The 20,030-nt window shown below is 41.6% G+C and overlaps 2 protein-coding genes across 6 annotated transcripts in view; both read left to right on the top strand.

The window, feature by feature from the left end:
• The window catches only part of dok4 (docking protein 4), a 53,190-nt gene extending 46,431 nt beyond the window's left edge, over positions 1–6,759 (top strand). For all 4 annotated transcript variants that reach the window (XM_071472933.1, XM_071472935.1, XM_071472934.1 and 1 more), the window contains one exon: positions 299–6,759. In XM_071472933.1, coding sequence (XP_071329034.1) covers positions 299–444 — 146 coding nt within the window. In that variant the 3' untranslated portion in view covers positions 445–6,759. The remainder of the gene's footprint in view (positions 1–298) is intronic.
• A 940-nt stretch (positions 6,760–7,699) lies between these two features.
• On the top strand, positions 7,700–19,263 carry LOC139615092 (glutamine-dependent NAD(+) synthetase-like). 2 transcript variants are annotated; one of them, XM_071472918.1, is made up of 21 exons: positions 7,700–8,085; positions 8,660–8,720; positions 8,839–8,955; positions 9,160–9,213; positions 9,297–9,386; positions 10,032–10,083; positions 10,196–10,284; positions 10,365–10,482; positions 10,772–10,903; positions 11,168–11,239; positions 12,589–12,713; positions 12,796–12,844; positions 12,949–13,051; positions 14,463–14,631; positions 14,751–14,886; positions 15,040–15,146; positions 16,429–16,560; positions 16,785–16,854; positions 17,989–18,117; positions 18,425–18,601; positions 18,712–19,263. In XM_071472918.1, exons 1-21 carry the CDS (start codon positions 8,001–8,003, stop codon positions 18,745–18,747), a joined length of 2,103 nt encoding a protein of 700 aa, XP_071329019.1. In that variant the 5' UTR covers positions 7,700–8,000; the 3' UTR covers positions 18,748–19,263. The 2 variants fall into 2 exon arrangements, with proteins under 2 accessions (XP_071329019.1, XP_071329020.1); XM_071472919.1 differs by lacking the exon at positions 7,700–8,085 and adding an exon at positions 8,280–8,444.
• The last annotated feature ends 767 nt before the right edge of the window (positions 19,264–20,030 follow it).

Below are 20,030 nucleotides of genomic sequence, written 5' to 3'. Positions count from 1 at the left end.
AGACAACTTTTGTCTTTTTTTTTCCTTAAGTAGGTGTTATATTGTATAGTGCACGACCATGACATCTAGTTTCACCACTTGTCCATTTTTATTTTACCTGCACCTTCACTGTTCATCAGAGTAAAACCTTTCATGTGTGTTACTTTACTTCTTTAATTTAAATACTGATCAGTGTGTTGAGGTATGAAACTGGAGTCAAGACGTAGTTAGCGTAGCTTAGCATAAAGACTGGAAGCAGGGGGAAACAGTTAGCGTGGCTCTGTGCTGAAGTAACAGCGTGTGTCTGCTCTGTCTGAAGGTGACTCTTCAGAAGACGACCTGCTGTCAACCCGCCTGCCTCCAGACCGCCATTCCACGCTGCCCCTGGCAAACACACACGCACAGTCCCAGCCGCACATACACACACACTCCCCGACACACTATCCCACCTACCCTGGACAGTGACACACACACACACACACACACACACACACACTGAACAGGATGTGGACGCTGAAAAAGATGCAAACACACATACAGCAACATGCATGCATGCACACATGATTCACACACACTGAGAGAAACACATACTCTCCCTCGTATTTATTTTGCAGCCCAACATTACACCTCACAGGACATGTTGGTGGCCGGACCAATGCTGGCCCACAGACCATCTTGAATGCAGAAAGCAGGAGGAGAAAACAGAATCCTGCAAAAGACTTAAAGGAGACTGGGCTTCCTTCCATGATTGCAGCTCCCACAGTTCCACAGCAGACTGAGATATTTGACCTTTTCTAGCAGATAGCATATGTTGCCTACTGATTGAAGTCAGGACTGTATGTTTTAGGCTGCATTGTGTGTTGTCTGCCTGTATCTAAAGGAAGAATTGTTTGTACCTGTTCTGAGTGGCCCCTCTTAAAGGCAACATGACAATCCCTCATGAACAGTTGTGTGATTTTTTAAATTGCATTTATACAACAGGTTTTTATTTATTATTATGATGGAAACAGTAGATGTCTATAATCATGAGGTACAACTGATAGCACAACAAACAACCCAGAATTTCTCATGTGCAAACAAGTATGACTTTTCAACCTCATGTTGACGTTATGTGATGTTACATGTAATTGATATGAACAACATGAAAACAGATGTCAGGGTAGTGTATATAATTTTTAAAACTGATAACACTGTCCATAAATTTCAAGTTTGATGGCGAGATCTTGAAATACTATGATACTATGAATATGAAATATGAATTTCCTTGAAAGAAATACTCCATATAAATCCAAGTCATTTTTATGATGACTTTAAAATCTTATGGTCAGTTTTCACTTCCCTTTTGAACGTGGCCATTCAGGACAGGTATTAAACATTTTTTCAATGTGTTTGATGACACATCAGCCTTTACAGACAAACATATCTTGTTACCCAGCTACCTGGCTACATTTGGTAGTTTTTTAGTGCAGAATGAAATTAAATGCCAAACTTTGGTTGAATTTCCAACATTTTTTTAGATTTGTGTATGAAGTACAGTAGGACTAGCAGTGCTGGATCTGATGGTCTGACTTCAGTTTCTTACCCCAAGAGTCCTACATGGCTGCCAGGGGATAAACATCAATAAATGTGTTAGATTAAACACTAGCTGTGTAGGGGGCCACATCCTTTGGAGGATGCAGTCTACGAAGGTGTGGGCCATTGAAGAACACGAAGGCCGAAGTGAAATAAGACATCCTGGTCTACGGAAGATTTTCACTTTGCATCCCCAGCTGTGCCCACCCTTACTGTTGCATCACAAAGCGATGCCCGTCACCTAGCAACTTTGATAACATTTTCTTTCACAAAAACTTGAGGTTTAAAGACCCTTGTACTGTTGTACTGTTGTGTTTAAAAGTGTTATCCTCAGGCTGTCAGTCTCCTTTCCTGCCATATTATTTTCATTACCAGCGCACAATGAATCTTGGGATAGGTTGGATCCTTTGTGGCCCTGGAAAACAAGGCTGCATTTCGAGGAGCCTTCAAAATGGGACAGCGTCGTTGCGCCACTGTCTCTAAATGCAGCCTCCGAAGAATGTGGCCCCTGAACTGGGACACGGCTAATGTTCAGACCAGGGCTGCATGGTGCCTTAACAGCACCACAGGGGCTGTACTATCAATGGAAATACACCTAGAATTCCCAAGTGGAAAATTCCCAGTGTACCAGTGCCAGCTGCCACAGCTGTATGAAGATCACATGATAATTTCAGTATGTCCACATCTGGATTGATGCTTTTGATTTTGCAGATAACAGATGTGGCTGGATCCGTTTGCTGTGCTGAGGTTCTGAACCACTCTGAACTGTGAAATGAAACTGTGATGGGAGACATGTTCATGGATTAGCTCCTGAACTGAACTGGATCTTCACCTGTGGAGCTTCAGACTTTCTCTGGGATGTATCCTCTTACACCTCTAGTAGCCACATGCTTCTGATGAGCTATATTTGCACAACCCTGTTATTTTCTTTATTTTCATGGGTTAGAAGTGGAAGAGGGACTTAAAGAGTTCAATAGCTATGGATTTTTGGAAGCTCAAACTGATGATACATTAGGACTGAACTTCCCAATAACTGATATTTGTTGTCTTTACATTTGACCCTTTGGGTACCAGGTATTAATTTTCCCCCATTTATTTTTTACTAAAGAGACAAACCCAGAAGTAGTTAAATCAGTAAAATGCTCTGTTGAAACACAGGAGAATATAGGAAAACATGTTCAAGAAACCCTCTGAAAGGCTCAGATGGAAACAGGGCCAGCTCTAGATCCCACTGAGTTAGGTCACATCAGAACCAAAGGAGCTCAAATTTCCAATATGATAAATGACATCAGTCAAAAATGAAGCATGAAAGTCTCCTATTGGTCTATAGATACAATCAAGTTTAAATAAAGCTCACACCAGAGCAGCACTTAACTGAGGGGCACATTTTGTTACAACACTGTGTCATTAGCAGACAGGTAGTTGTTTACACACATGACCTATTTCAAACCTTTTTCTTGCTTCCACTCAGTTGATGTCGTGTAAACAGATGGTCTTCAGATATTATTCTAGTTTATGACAACCTTGAATCTCATTTTCAGAGTTTGGCCATCACTTCTAAAAGTAATGATACTAATGAATGAATCAAAATACTGAGATCAAGGAACACGCTAACAACGTTCAAAGGTCTGACAGGGCAAGAAACACAAGAATTCAGATGATCAGACAGGATTTAAACAAATGTATGTAGAAGAGAAAATGAAGATGCAGTAAAATTACTGCTGCTGCCTGAACTTAACCTTCAGTCGCAGCAGAGCAGCATCGTATGAGTGGAGTTATGAAATGAAATCTGTTCAGATACTTCAGTGCTTCTTGTCTCTGACTGAACTAATGGTCAGCAGTGAATGAATAAAGCAAAAATGGAGCTTTGGGTCTTGGGTTGAGTTGGGGTCTCAAACTTGGTAGCACCAGTCAGGTTCAGTCTAATGACATGGGTGAGGGCTGGGTTCTGATCTCAGTTTTAGGCCCAATCATAACTCTACTCTAGTTGTCCACGCAGAGTTTGCCTGTCAAATTAGAAATGATTAGAAACAATTCAGGTGGTTTCACTTATGGTTTTACCTCCAAATAATGTAGTTTAGATCCTGGTTCATTAACAACCCGTCTGATCATCTAAACAGCTTTTACATACCATTAATCATTCTACTTAGTAGAAGGTTAAAATGATAAAACCTTAAACAAGCCTAGAAATATAAAAAGTAAGGGTAATGGTTAGGAAACCGGAATTATCATTTTCATTCACAATGTGCTGCAGCATTATTTGCATCTCAGAAAGTGAAAGTCTTCCTTAAAAGCAGAACTGATGAACTCTTTGTATTATAATCAGGGGACACTGAGCCAGATCTATGTCTGACCCTCGTATGGGTGAAACTCTTATACATACCTGCCAACATTTTCTTCTGGCACTGAAGCATGAATGATTCTTAAAGTAATTATTTCCAGTCTTATTGTCATAACCTTAAACTTCCCTCCCACCTGCCCAAAGCTGTCTGTTTGACCATTTAAGGAGGAGAAAGACCAAAAAGAGGATTCTGTTGTCTTTAATGAAGACAGCTTGAGAAACAGACTTTGCTAGACACTGCCTTTGTCTTCTGTTACACTCTGCTGTTCATTTTGTTGGGACTTTGGGGGTGAGGTAATGGTGAGAGGGAGAGAGGAAGGACAGGCTGCCAGAACAAGAAAGGCTGAATCATGTTTTTCTCTGTGGGCTCATGGGAGATCACCCCTTGATTGCTGCCTTTTGATTCTGTCATAAGAGTTTAAGACTGTTGATCCGACTGCAGAGATTTTATCACAGAAATGTGACATCTGGAACCACGCTGACCACCTTCACAATGTTAGAAAACGCCTCGTATCCGATCTGTGTCTAGGTCTAATATAGCTTGATTAATGCTGGAATCTTTGTGCAACCTACATTTCATGTTTTATGATTTTCGCATCATTTGAACATGACAGGGCTAAAGCATTTTGTTGGCTGTTTACACGATGTATGGTATGTATTGTGTGTAAATGTGTTTTTGTGTACTTACATACTGTATAACCTGAGTTTGCTGCCCTCCTGAGAGTCTTGTACATATTGCTATTTATTTCATATGAAATGTGTGTGTGAGTGTTTGTGTGTGAGAGAGAAAGAAAGAGTGTGACGTGAGGAATTATTGGACCATGTGTTCGTTTAAAATGCAGACACTCACCATGTTTTTGTACCTTGTAATGTTGAACAAGCAGATGGTAGCTGGTCCACATGTTGTCTTCATGGCTCTTTACACATAAATCTGCACCTGAGTGAACAACACAGGACGAACACATTAACCATCCTGTCTTCTGCACTGTTGCCTCACAGTGTGAATCTTTTTGGCCTTAGATGAATCACAATCTCATCCTGTCTCCATGCCTGAGCCATATGCTGCTGTTTTCTTTGTTTTGGAAAGAAACTGTAACCTGTGGTAGGAGGAATCTTCAGAGGGGAGCTTCATAAAGAACACTCAGAAAAGTCTGCCTAGAATCAGCACAACAATCTGAACCAGGATTAAGCTGTTAAATGAGAGGAGATGATTTGTAAGTTTTGCCATTGCTACATAGCTAGCATTAACAGCTATCAGCTTCATAGCTTCAGCTGTTGTTGTATATACAAGACAAGAGGTTATAATACACCATTTGAGCAGCTGCGTCTTTAGGGCAGACTGGATGCTTCAGTGACTCGGTATCAGAAAGTGACGAGATGGTCCAAGCAGGCTGGGGCTAGCTGGTTAGCATGCTAACTTCAGTAGAACAAAAGAAGTGAAAGAAATAGAAGTAAAACATGAGCTGGAGACAGCTGTTGGTGAGTAAAGGAATGAAGGAATGTTGATGCTGAACTCACGTTTCCTCTAGACTTGGACGTAAACAGCTGTTAATGCTAACGTTAGCTATGTAGCAATAGAAAAACTTAAAAATAGCTTCTTTAAGCCACAGAGCGAATGAGATCATAGTAAGTTAAATCTGATTTAAGGATTGTGCGTGAACTACTTTAAAACACAGACCTGAAACATCAAGCACAGATCTTATCAATTCACACTAAATGTAAAGACAAAACTGTGATATAGTGTGCTATGTAAAAGACAACAAAAGAAAAGTTATTGCAAACTAAAGTTCAGTTGAATAATACTTCTTTACTTGATTTGTATTTCTGATGAAATACCTTCAGACTGACTCTTTATTAGTATTTCTGTCTTTCATCATTTTAATTTGCATGAGAGAAAAGGGTAAAAAAAAAATGGCATGGCAAATGCTAAGGCCTTAGCACTGGGTCAAACATATTTCATTTTATTTAATTGCACAAATAGCCTAAAGCTAACCAAGAGTCTAAGAGCACAGAGTTGTTATGTCAGTATGCTGTCAGAGACAACGTTAACATGCTGATGTTTAACAGCAGTCTGTTTTTACTGTGTTGGTTTACCGTTAGCATGCCAACATTTGCTAATTACCAATAAACAAAGTACAGCTGAGAGCTGATGGAAATTTGCAGATTTGATGAATCTACCAGATTTGAACACAATCCCTGCAGTAGTTTTAAGACTTTTCACTCTGAACCACTAATTTCAACCTCTTGGAGGCACCAGAGAGGATCACAAACATTAGTGTGATACATCACCTGGAAACTGCGCTGGTTCATCTAGTACATGTTAAGCCATATCACTGAAGTGAAAAGCTGACCTGCTGGGTGTGCCACATAAAAAGTCAGCGGATCACAAATGTCAATAGGATTCTTCACTGGTGACCATGAATGTTTCATGACAATCTATCATAGAGTTGTTGAGATGTTCAAGTCTGGACCAAAGTGGTGGATCAAACAAACCTCCTTAAGAGACACAAAATGAGTCAGAGTCAGTGAGCAGCTGGTGACGGTGCTTTTTCAAACTTTATCAAACACCCCTCTGGTCATATAAATGACACAACAAAGTGCTACGTGGAAGAGATGATTGATGGAAACAGGATGGAAAATGACGGCACTGACAGTTTTTCCTCCAGCTCGGTTTGAAAGCACCAGACAGTTGTAGTGTGTTTTTGTGGTTGTAGTGTTATCACAATGACAGTATCAGCTCTCACCTATGGCTGTGGCCTCCCCTTAGCTTTGTAGCTGATGACAAAATGTTGTTTTCACCCATTTACACCGTCCACATCCAGTGCATGTTTTGGAGAAAAATAAAGTCTATTACTTACTTAACTGTATCACTCTCCATTGTAATGGCAATCTGTTGAACGTGACTTTGTGAATACTTTGCTCTATTATTCTTTCTTGAAAACTATTGTCACATGTCTATTATAACTAAGTTTACAGTGTTTTACAGTCTGAATGTGGGCCACTATATGAATGAAGATATTAATGAAAGATATATATTTTCATAAATCATCTACATATATACAACAGTACTGCGTATTACAGTGCTATATTACTTGTATTACAATATGTGTGACAAATATCCATTGTGCTTAGAACATCCACACGAAAAAGTAAATAGTCCTGACTGACCTCAGCTGTCAAACGATGTCCTGACTGGATGTACTCATTTCTGTAGTGAACACTCTCATGTCGATCAACCATTAGGTGGAAAGTTGACCCCCAAGACTCACTTTGGATGACACCCCCTCATTTGCATATATATATATATATATATATATATATATATATATATATATATATATATATATATATATATATATATTAAAAAAGAATACATAAAGAAATGTAAAAAGAAAATAGAGAAATACATGAGTTTGTGGGAAATCAGGGTGGAAATAGGGGGAAATAAGGGGAGAGAGGGGGAAATAAATGGATAGATAAATAATAAATAAATGAATGAAAAAATAATAAAAATTGAAATCTAAATAAATAGGGGGATTTATACTAAATACTCACAAATTGGAACAGAAATATCAGTTTGTGTCAAATTTTATTTCTTTATATTAAAAATTATATTTAATGTTGTTTTTGGTACATTTAATGGCTAATTATTTTTTCTATCGAGCCATTTATTTATTTTTGATTTTGGCAGTTTCAGTCCTTCATAGAAATTGGCCAGAGCAACCTTAACAGTTGGACATATTCTTATATCATAAATGTTCACAGAAAAAACACGGAAATGATGACACAGTTACCAAACATAGGGCGGGAAGAGGACGACGTTAAGTGTTTATTAGACTGTGGAGAGTCTGTTCAAAGGGGGGAATAGTTTCGTGGCATCCAGAGACAGCAGCTTTAAAATGTAGGGACACTGGGGGAGAACGAAAACAGAGGGTGGCAGTAATGCTACTCAGTGGATGCTAACTGCCGTAAAACCTCGAAGAAGAAGAAGAAGAAGAAAAAGAAGTAGAAGAAGAAGCAGAAGAAGTGTATATGTTGTGTATGACCTGTAGAAACTTAACATTATATCACATATCATTTTCATTCGTCGCTGCAAACCATCGACACAATGGGACGAAAAGTGACTCTTGCGACCTGCTCGTTGAATCAGTGGACTTTGGACTTTGAAGGCAACTTGGAGAGAATACTGAAGAGTAAGTCGTGGCACTGTCTGGGGCTGTTTCAGCTGCACATTAACACATGACTGATGGACTAACTGCTGCGACGAGCCGCCCACAGTGACAGGAGTGTCTATCCCATCAAATCTATAAAGAAAGTCGTGAGTAATGGACGTGGAAAAATATGGTTAATGAGTTTGTGTTAGATTTTGAGCACACTCTTACACAGAGATACAATAAATAAGCACCTCCTCAGTGACTGTTGGCAGTGGCGTAACCATCCACTTACACCCCAAAGCCACGAGAGGCCAATCACTGTCACGCCGCGCCCGCTCACGGTACGCCCCCGCATACAAACATGGGGGTGGCTGTGGCTGAGGAAATAGAGCCAGAAGGTCGGTGGTTCGATCTCCGGCTCCCCTAATCCCATTTTAGTTTTCATGTTAATCTGACCTAAGCTTTGGGAGTTGTGGTCTTTTAAGTTGACCCTGTTGAAGCACCTGTGCAGAATTCCTTCAGAAGCTTAATGTATTTCTCAGTGCTCACATTCAAACCAACAATACTTCAGCCTGAAAACGATAATCCTGTGTGTGTGTGTGTTTCTCTGCAGGTATTGAGATCGCTAAGCATCATGGAGCCAAATACAGACTGGGCCCAGAGCTGGAGATATGGTATAATGGGAAAACCAAGATGAGAACTGCCCCGTATGAAAATGTTGTTGTATGGTTATCTTGGCCGTTTGACTCTACTCACCTGTTATCTCTCTCTTTATTTACTACATTTTTACAGCGGGTTCGGCTGTGCAGACCACTTCTATGAGTCGGACACGCTGCTCCACAGCTTCCAGGTCCTGAGGAAGCTTCTGGAATCTCCTATCACCCAGGACATCATCTGTGACGTGGGAATGTGGGTATCGACTTTAGACCAGTCCAAGAATTCAGTCTGGAAGTCCAGTCTTAAAAGGCAGTGTGACACTGGTCGTCTGCTGTAGAGAACAGGGGGAACTCTTGACATTTGCAGCCCCCACCTCTGAATTCAATCTGATAGGACAGGTGAGACTCCCCTAATAAATATCACCTTGTTTATCTGTGTTGGATTCTGTCTCCTCAGGCCCATCATGCATCATAACGTGCGCTACAACTGTAGAGTCCTGTTCCTCAACAGGTACGTCAGCACAGAAGGCCACTCTCATACATGACATACTGTTGCGTATATGTATCACTCACATTGTTTGTTCCAACCTGTAGAAAGATACTGCTGATCAGACCAAAAATGCTGATGGCCAACCACGGGAACTACAGAGAGTTGCGCTGGTTCTCACCCTGGAATCAGTTGAGGTTGGTTATTTCCTGATGTCACTGATATGTTAAGTCTTGTCTCTTTATGAGGACACTAACTCACTGATACATTTTAGCAAGTTATTTGATATATTTATTATGATGATCTTTATACTTGATATTTTATTTGTTGGGTATAATCAGTGGTAAGCAGGGATGTTCTTCCACATCCATTTACTGAACCACCTAAATCACAAGAGCCTGTTTTCAGTGAACCATACAAGGTATTAGAGCAATGTCATGTTGCACTTACAAGAGGTTGGAGGACTCTCAAGAGACAAACAAGCGATAGAAATCTGTGCCACAGAGGTTTGAGCCAGATTCCACCCTCAGCCGGGTTTATTCAGAGCTGGAGCAGTGATCAGACCTGGATTAATGAAGCTAACTGCCACTAAAACCACAAGGTCTCATTCTCTAGAGTGACACATGTTAAATACACAGGGACATGTAAATATGATCATATCAGAGTTGCTGAAATGTGACACTGGGCTTCTACAAAAATAAGTTTCCCAATCTTAACGGTCTTAAAGCTAAGCTACGTGAGCGTATCTCCCAAAAAACAAAGAGTGATTCTATAAGAACAAAACTAATGGAAACGATGTGGACATCAGTAAAACTGATTGTGTTTCTGTTTGTCTCCTGAAGGAAAGTGGAGGAATATTTCCTGCCCAGAATGATCCAGGAGGTGACAGGGCAGGTAAAAAAACCCCATCATCACCTGTTTAACTAAGACTTGACTGTAAGAAGACCCAGGCCTCAGTGGTTTGGACGGTCATTATTTCTCTCCCCTGTTGTTTTGTCTTGATCAGGACACTGTCCCGTTTGGTGACTGTGTGCTTTCCACGAAAGACACCTGTATCGGCTCTGAGATCTGTGCAGAGCTCTGGAGCCCCAGAAGGTAGAGAGCAGAGGACTGTGTTGGTGTTGTAGTTTTCTGTAAGTAAGTCCTGTTGACTGAATCCTGTCTCTCCTCCTCAGCCCTCATGTGGACATGGGTCTGGATGGGGTTGAAATCTTCACAAATTCATCTGCGAGCCACCACGAGCTCCGCAAGGCTGACCAGAGAGTCAACCTGGTCAGGTCAGCCACCACCAAGGTACATGTCACCCAGCAGCAAACAGCTGTTTATCTGCTCATTACACACATTAAGTATGTGTAATGCTCAGTACTGACACGATAGTCTACACAAACCCCAAGGTCTGGAAAAAACACAGTTGTAATATTATATAATATCAGCAGAGAGCAGTGCTGTACCACAGATAGTGGAGTAGTTGGACACAGAGCCACCATAACAACCTGTGTGTTAGTGCATTTTGTCCTTTTGAGCATGCAGATGTTTGACTAAAGTCAGTCCTGTATTCAGTGTGTGGTTGGTGTTGTTCCAGAGTGGAGGCATCTACCTGTACGCCAACCACAGGGGCTGTGATGGAGACCGTGTCTACTACGATGGCTGTGCCATGGTGGCCATCAACGGGGACATTGTGGCACAGGGAGCACAGTTCTCCCTCAATGATGTGGTACGTGTGGACGTGTGAAGAGTCAGAACAGCTGTACCTGCAAATCAGAAATAACTGATGTGATGTGACACTGTTGTAGGAGTGACAAAAACCAGTGTGTGTAGGTTTCCTGCATGTGCAGGTGTTTGTTTCAGAGCGGATAGAAAGCATGAAGATGATGTCACAAGAGCCAGACCGATCTGTGTGTGTGTGTGTGTGTGTGTGTGTGTGTGTGTGTGTGTGTGTGTGTGTGTGTGTGTGCGCGTGCGCGTGCGTGTGTTGTAGGAGGTGATTACAGCCACAGTCGACCTTGAGGATGTGCGGAGCTACAGAGGAGAACTTTGTCAGCCTCTCATGGTGAGACAGCAAAGCATCATGGCTTTTACTTTTTTCTGTTGCTTTTACTTATTGTTGACTTTCATAACATGAAGCTCATCAATCACCAGGTTGTATTGTGTCAAAGTTTCAGTGTGTGGTCAAGCCGCCTTAAAAACATTCTGATAAACTCCACTACAGCAGGCAGTCAGTCAGAGAGCAGCTGGTGGATGTAGTGGAGGGTTTAGATGTTTACCTCAGGAGCTGGTGGAGACCAATCACAGAGCTAAAGACAGAGAACACTGGACTGATCAGGTGACACAAACACAGTTCCACATGAAGTATCATGTTGGTCTGTGTCTGCTAACACCAACACAAAATGACTCAATGTGACCTCGTAGAGAGGCAGTAATAAGGAGCTGGAGATAAGTATAGCTCTTCGTTTGGTTCTCGGCTGCAATAAAAGCTCAGCTGAACCCACTGAACCCAGACAACAGACAGAGAGAGAGAGGAGCTGGCAAAGACACATCCAGGAAGTTAAGCTATAGACTGTAAATAAAAATGGAAGTAACCTCTGTGACGTCACCCAAAGGTTTCTGAAGAGCGGTTTTGAAGCTGCTCCTCCGTCGCCATCTTGGCTGTGCCTGACTCTGCCCCTAATTCCCAGCTATTCCAAAACTGGTCAAAGAGGTGGGGTGTGGGTGGAGTTGAGACTTCGGTGCATGACGGTTTGTGTACAGCATACGCTCACCCACCTGTCACTCAAAGAGACCACGCCCTCAATTCTTCATAACTTTAGTCCTTAATAAAATATAAACAGGTGAGTTATATAAAGATTCATCCTTGTACAGTTGTCATGAAGGAGGAAATTAGCTCTAGAGACCAGAACAGTTTTTGTACCAGGCTGTAAACATGTTTCTTTCTGCTGTAAAGTTGGACATTTGAACATGGGAGTCTATGGGGACTGACTCACTGCTGGAGCCAGACTCTGGTGGTCATTAGAGGAACTGCAGCTTTTAGCTCTTCACTGTTGATGCTTCATGTTTCAGACCTGGAGATTGATGACTGGGAGTTGGTGGAGACTAAAACAGACTCATGATGTGTTCATCCTGGACGTTTGTCAGGTGGACTCAGCTCTGAATCAATGTTAGAGATGCTCTGTGTCTGCTGATGTGTAAAGACTGGTCATATAACAACATGTTAGATGATGTGCTTACACCCAGCTATGCTGCTGCCTGCTGGAGAAAAAGTCAGTTAATGAAGCGTCAAACATTTCTTTTTACACATTTTGTTGTCTCCAATTTTTTTTTCACCTAAAGTTTATTTCTTTCCAACAGTTTTATTTGGTTTGATAGAGTCACCTGTTTCTCTGTTTTATCTCACTGTCACAGGAGAGTGAACCTAAAACCTGCCACAGAGTCAAAGTGGACTTCTCTTTATCCACTGGTGATGATCTCTGCCTGCCTACTCACCAGCCAATAACGTGGCACTTTCACACACCTGAGGAAGAGATCAGGTACAAAATAGCATAATCATTTAAAAAATCTTTTTAAAATCAAAGAAACATCTGTACAGCTGTTGACATCTGTGTTGTTCAGTCTAGGGCCCGCCTGCTGGCTGTGGGACTACCTGAGGAGAAGTGGACAGGTGAGAAGGAACACACACACTGACAACAGTGCTGCTGTGCTGTGTGTGTAGACTCTGACATGATGGAGTCATTGTGGTGTGTGACCGCTCTGATTTTTCTCCAGGCTGGTTTCCTGCTGCCTCTGAGTGGAGGCGTGGACAGCTCCTCCACCGCCTGCATCGTCCACTCCATGTGTGTGCTGCTCTGCCGGGCTGTCGAGGACGGCAGTGAGTGTGCTTCAGTTTGCTTCACAAAATGAGACTGTTCACATGTTCTTCACATGCTATATGTTTCATAATATTAGATTTTCAGTTTTGCTGTTTCACACAGTCTGACCCTCATTTCACTGCTTTACTGAACATTGAACCTTTGAACAAATAAAACTGTTCAGTGGCAGCAGAACTTACACCTGAAACATAAAATACAATAAAAAGTATTGTATTTATATTTATTATGTTATATGCAGTGTTGGGCAAGTTACTCAGGAAGAGCAATGAGGTACTTTTTACTCATTACTCCTTTAAAACTAATCATATTACTTTACTTATTATTTTATATCAATAGTAAGTAGTTACATAACATGTTATATTACTACATTACTTTCTATTTACAAAAATATTAGTGGTCAAGTAGTCCATTACCTCTTTTTCTGCCAGTATCTGTCCTCGTCCTCTGACTCTTTCTCTAATGTATAAAAGTCTGTTTCATCATGGCTGACTGACAAAGTGAACACAGAGGCTGCTCCTCTGTCAGACGCTCCTCACCAGCTCGCTCCTCCCTCATTCCTCATCTCTCAGCCATCAGAGTCTGAACTTCGGACAACTCTCAGCTGTGAGAAGAGCATCTTAACTATTCAGGACATCAGCAGAACCACGTCATCATAAATAGCCTACCTAGGACAAAAAACAAATTGTGTTCTGGTAACGCAATGCTGAGAGGATTAGTAATAGAAATATTATTACTGTTTTAGAAATTGTAATCCCTCCCACTACTCATTACTGGGGAAAGTAATAAAATTACAGTAATTAATCACTGAGTAATGAATTACTGTCCATCACTGGTTATATTTTATTTGTAAAAAAACACCTTAATCATAAAATATACTATATAAATATATATATTATATATCATGAAACTCAAATATAGTTAAATACAATATTATTGTGTGTTGTGATATTTGAGCTGTGCTGTATTAAGATATTAGTATTCCTTATTTTACATATGACTTGCAGACAGATATATTTCCTGCTGTTTGTTAAAAACTACAGTGACTGGGCCCAGTGGCCGAGAGCAGCAGGTCTACACCCTTTACTGTGTCTCTCCCCCACTCTCTCTCTCATATATCCTGTCTACCCTCATCATATAAGGACAAAAAAAAACTACAGTGACCAGCTGTCTCAGAAAATCACTGAGATCTTTTTATAACTGACGTATTTGTGAGCTGATGGACACAGACGGGGGCCGAGCATAGAGAGAGGGACGTTTCATGAGCTCTGTTGGTAATAAAACATCATGAAGAGCAGGAGGGGCCGGGTTAGAACAGCTCCAGCTTGAGGATCTGGTCTGGGTTCTTGTTGGCCATCCTCCTCACTCTGTTCTTTCTCCTCCCCTCCCCTCCCTCCTCTCTCTCTCTCTCAGACACACAGGTACTGCAGGATATCCGCCGGGTGGTTGGAGATGACTGCTACTGTCCTCAACAGGCAAGAGAGCTGTGCACTCGCATCTTCACCACCTGCTACATGGCCAGTGAAAACTCCTCAGAGGACACACGCAACAGGGCCAGAGACCTGGCCAATCAGATCGGCAGGTGTGTATATGACAGATTATAGGTTGTAGACTCGAACCCTGTTTGCCTGCTTATTCTTCTTTCAGCTGCTTTCAGTTAAAATCATTTTCATCCTTTTTTATTCTTCTCTTGTTCTACAGCACACATATGAATATTAATATCGACATGGCAGTGAAAGGCATTCTGGGTATCTTCTCAGCGGTTACCGGGAGGTGGCCTCAGTTTCGTGCCAATGGAGGAAGCCACAGAGAAAACCTGGCTCTGCAGAACGTACAGGTCAGACTCATCGTTTGACTTCACACACACCTTGTGACAGTTTAACCACAAACTTCACACTGATGCAGCAGCAACACAACTGTGACCAGCCTGTAGTTTTATCAGCACACACACGGTTTGGTGCTCAATTCCTCTGTGTGTGTGTGCTCCCAGGCTCGGGTCAGGATGGTACTGGCCTATCTGTTTGCCCAGCTGAGTCTGTGGGCCTCGGGAAGGCCTGGTGGGTTACTGGTGCTGGGCTCAGCCAACGTGGATGAGAGGTATCAGCTGAGCACAGACACGTCTGTGATGTTTCATGTTTCTTTGACAGTTTGACAGGAAGCACAGCCTCCACCGCTGGTTCTTCATCACACAGAGACACATATGGAGCTTCAGCGGCCAAACACAACCTGCATCAAAAATCTTCCAGTGTGACTGCTGCTATGCCCTGCGTCTACAAATCAACCAATCAGAATACAGCATGAAATGATGCAGAAAAGTCTTATGAGACTTTGGTTGTGTAGACGTGTTGGCACTGTGGCCTAAAGCTGTTTCGTGTTTTGTGCATTTACTCTCATGTGTTTTCATATTTTATTCACAGCACGGTGATTCAGGAGTGTTTCACTGTACATCCTGACATGACTGAGATCAGACAGTGTGACACAGCTTTTCTTAGACCGTCTTCTGTAGTGTGATGATGCTGTGACACAGTTTAAGGGCCGGTGATCAGACAGACAACAGTCCTGCAGGAAAAAAAGCAGCTTCCTTATTCTTTTTAATTCCTTTAGAAAACGTTAGTTCACAGACAAAAATACTGAATCTGGTTCAGCTTTTAGTCAAATACATGCAAGTGCACATTTCTGTTACTTTGTAATGTGAATAAGGTCTTTCTCCTGTTTGATGATGACGATGAAGAAATGACTGTGGCAGTGACGGCTCTCGACAGTTGTAAAAAGTGTTAGAAACCACTGTGCTGGTTGTTCTCTTCATATTCATCATATTTCATTAACCAACTGGTTTAGACTTGGGCGAAATCCAAAATGATATCTGATACTTTATGATGTTATAATATTATATTATTGTATTTTATATTTCAGGTATAAGTGACGCTGTCACTAAGCAGCAGTTCAGAATCTTATTTGTCAGATGCTAATCTTTTGATTTACAGTCAGGAAAGATAAATGCAAAAATAAATAAAAATATTTTGGTTTTTTTTCTAAATTATGAAAAACATTGTATATGGCGGAAATATCACACTATTCAATATAATCAAATAACCTAACCCCACCATCACAGCCTGTTTTGTTTGAGCTAATTTCAAGGCTCTGAGTTGATTTTGATAGATCACTAAATGAATTGAAATCAGTGAGTGTGTGGAAGAGGGAATAACATGTATAAAATACTCACTGTTGTTGTGAATGTGGGTTGAAAGCACAGAGGATTTTCTGATGCTGCAAAACTTGTGGGATGGTCCTTTAATGTTTGTTTAAGGATGTGTTCTGACTGTTCTTCAGACTGACCACATGTTGGGGGAGTAGTCACAGTCTAACCTCTGCTGCTCAGTCTCACAGGGTATTTCACCAAGTACGACTGCTCCAGTGCTGACATCAACCCAATAGGAGGCATCAGCAAAACAGACCTGAAGAGCTTCCTGCTGTACTGTGCTGAGCAGTTCCAGCTCCCCGCTCTAAGAGGGTGAGGACGCTGCTGGGTAACAGACCTGTTAGTGCATGTGGGCGGATATAAATGACTAAATGTTAAATGTTTCACCCTCTCCACGAGAAGTTTGATAAAGTGACCAGCTCTATGTGTTCAGGTTTCCTGTAGCAGACATGGTTCCAGTAAAACGCTGTCGTACTAACCACATGCTGCATCTGGTGTGGTTTTCAGTTTGTCACTGGTTTTGGTTTCCTCTGCAGAATCTTGGCTGCTCCACCCACAGCTGAACTGGAGCCGCTCACAGACGGACAGGTGTTGCAGACAGACGAGGTGAGACAGAGCAGTGATGTCACTGCTGGCCTGGTCACCTATGATTAGTAGGAATTTTTTTTACACAGAAGTAACTCTCTGCTCATCAGTCACACATTTTTACAAGTAGTTGATTTGGTTTGGCTGTGACACTCAGCAGCACGTGGATGGGAGTAATACGAGGACAGGAACAGGAGGGTGACGAGATATTTACTCTTCTCCTCTGTGATGATGCACTTTGCTCCTAGCAGCTTTTTACAGTTTTTTTATTATTCTTCAACAAAGTACAAAATAAGATCCACCACAAAATGAGCCGCACACACTGATGATACATCACTGATACATCAGTGTGTGTGGTATTTGTGTGTGGTATCTGGGGTTCAGTATCTTTCCCCAGGACACTTCACATGCAGACTGGAGGAGCAAGGAATGAAACCACTGTCCTTCTGATTAGTGGACGACCTCCTCTACCTCCTCAGCCACAGCTGCCCCAAGTCTGTTATCTTCCAGGCATAGATTGAGACACTAAACACAACACATGCAGCTTCCTACACAGTGAGGCCCATGTCACAAGGCTCTGAGAGGAATCTGTCTGTCCGACACAGCACCAGTTAAGGCACATGACCTCATGTCTTCCTCTCCTCCTATTAAAACTCATCCATCACCTAAAACAATCTGGAGCTGAACTGAATTTAGGTTTCTGAAATCTCACAGGTGATCATATTCATCCTGGCCCATAATGAGTGAACTTCATCACAGGACCATAAACTGTGTGACCTTCCTCTGACTTGCATTGCAGCAAACCCAGCGCCTTATGATCTTAACTGAGACAAACCTTTTCATCCCTTGACATTGTTATAATGTTCTTACTCCTCATCATCCAGCGTCCAGGTCAGATCCCATTTCTATGTCCTCATGAGAGCTGATGAAGCACCATTACCCAATCACCGTGGAATGATACACAGACCTCTTCCATAGTTTATTAGCACATTATCTAATAACTCCACATCTTCAGGAGCTAGTGTATCAGCCCTAAGTCTTTTACCTGAAAGATTTAACCGGTCTATGACTAACAGCTCAGTTACTCTCTGCTTTACTTCCTGTCCTCCTCCAGTTTTCTCCATCCCTCTCTGACCACCTCTCCTCCCTCCTCAGGCAGACATGGGGATGACCTACTCTGAGTTATCTGTGATTGGCCGACTGAGGAAGATCTCCAAGTGCGGCCCCTTCAGTATGTTCTGTAAACTCATTCACATGTGGAAGGACGTGCTCTCGCCCACAGAGGTCAGTCAGCTCCTTCACAGCGTGGGACATTTTTTACTTGTCCTCTGCTTTGTTAGAGTGTAACCCTCCATCAGAGGAAGTTCATCTGAAACTCAGCCACACAAAAGAGGAGAGAAGATTTTGATGAGTCCACCTTTAAACATATACTTTCCTTGGGAATAGAAACAGTGTGCTTGACATAAGAATGAAGAGCATTTTATATTTTTTTTTATTATTATGAGTCATGAATATTGTGCATTTATCAGTGGCTGCCAAGGTATTTTATCTAAAAATAGTCTTAATAAAGGAAAAATAAAATCTTCTTCAGGTGGCCCAGAAGGTGAAGCACTTCTTCAGGATGTACTCAATGAACCGCCACAAGATGACCACGGTGACGCCGTCTTACCACGCCGAGAGCTACAGCCCTGATGACAACCGCTTTGACCTCCGACCTTTCCTCTATAACACCCGATGGACCTGGCAGTTCAGGTGCATCGACCAACAGGTAGAAGTCAGTGCAGTTTGACTTCATTCTCAGGTCAGAGGAGCAGGTTCGACAGAGAAGACAGTGATGGTCACATGACATGATATTTCCATTTCTCTTATGTCCCACAGGTTTCCCAGTTGGCAGCAAACACCTCAAAGCAATAACAACCTGGGATGAAAATCCATCAGAACTGGATCAGATGAGAAAGACCAGTTATCATTTTATGATTTTTCTACATCTCAGTGAAGCCAAACACACTGTACTGTGGTTACTGGGCCACATTGATATGGGATCAATACTAACTGTTTCTATACAATCTATTAGACAGCCTTCAGAAAAGCTTTAATTCACATTTTTAATATTTATGATCCAGTATTTCCAGTTACTTTCATCTTTTTGATGTATTTGTGTTTTCATGTGTAAATCCTCGAGAAAAACATCCATGAGCAGTCTTTCTATTGGTTTTAGTACAATTACAAAAATGTATTATAAATAAATATTTAACAAATATAATGTTCAGTTTGTACATTTGTCATTAGAAATGTGACAGTCTATCAAAACCATGTATTGTAGTAAAGCTACACAAAAGGCTCACATTATTGTAACATGAAAAAATAGTTTATTTGTGTAGTTAAATGTATGGACTTGTATAATTAAAAGTAAATATTCTTTTGGTAATAGTGAGGTGTGTTAGCAGCTTTCAGAAACTGTATTTAGACACACTGGTTCTTTGAACTAAATGCTTGCACCCTGGCTTGATCACAACATAAATGTTAACATGTTAAAGGTCCATCCAGTCTAAAGGTAGATGTCAATGTGTTTTCTATTATAAAGCAGGTCTAGGTTCTATATTAATAGAGTGAAAGTATCAAAGCCTCAGTCCACAGAGAAATGCACACAGCCTGTATTCAGAAATTGAGCCTTAAAACCAACCGTCAGGACTTCTGGAACTTTGTGATGTCACAACAAAGCAGTCACTGCTCTCAGCCACGCACCAAGCCCCGCCCACCTGGACCCACCATCCAACCTTGCAGTATTTGGTTTCTCTGAGTGTTTACCTAAAATCTGCTGTATTTTTTTTATTGTTCACTCAGCCAAAACCAATCAGAAGAGAGATTCGGAGCCTCAGAACCTCTCTTCTGATTGGCTGACTGACCTTATGTTAATGGAGCTCCAGAGAGAAGCCTGAGAGAGGAGATGTAAAACTACACTGACATGGTTTTTGGTCTCTCCATCTTCTGATGGAGATCAACACTTCAGATAAAACACTGGAGAAGTTAAAATATGGACCTTTAATGCAGCTTCTGTTCACATGGAACACCAGGCTGATCCTTATATGTGTGAAATTCCAGCAGTATATGTTTTTTAGGTTAAGGCGATTAAAACCTCTCTGGATTCAAACTGTTCACCATGGGCTTGACTGGACCACAGGAGTTACAGCTGAATG

This window comes from Trachinotus anak, unplaced genomic scaffold (assembly GCF_046630095.1).
Source record: "Trachinotus anak isolate AG129_WGS33_773 ecotype Australia unplaced genomic scaffold, CSIRO_AGI_Tana_v1 ptg000042l, whole genome shotgun sequence".
NCBI classification, from domain to species: Eukaryota; Metazoa; Chordata; class Actinopteri; order Carangiformes; family Carangidae; genus Trachinotus; species Trachinotus anak.
The sequence above is the reverse complement of the archived record's forward strand: the minus strand, read 5'-3'. Positions and strand labels throughout refer to the sequence as shown.

Excerpts from the sequence above, each read along its gene's own strand:
- LOC139615092 (XM_071472918.1), top strand. The coding sequence starts at position 8,001 with ATGGGACGAAAAGTGACTCTTGCGACCTGCTCGTTGAATCAGTGGACT. Across the intron at positions 10,904-11,167 it reads AGTTCTCCCTCAATGATGTG|GAGGTGATTACAGCCACAGT; the intron begins GTACGTGTGGAC and ends CGTGTGTTGTAG. Across the intron at positions 12,714-12,795 it reads ACACCTGAGGAAGAGATCAG|TCTAGGGCCCGCCTGCTGGC; the intron begins GTACAAAATAGC and ends TGTGTTGTTCAG.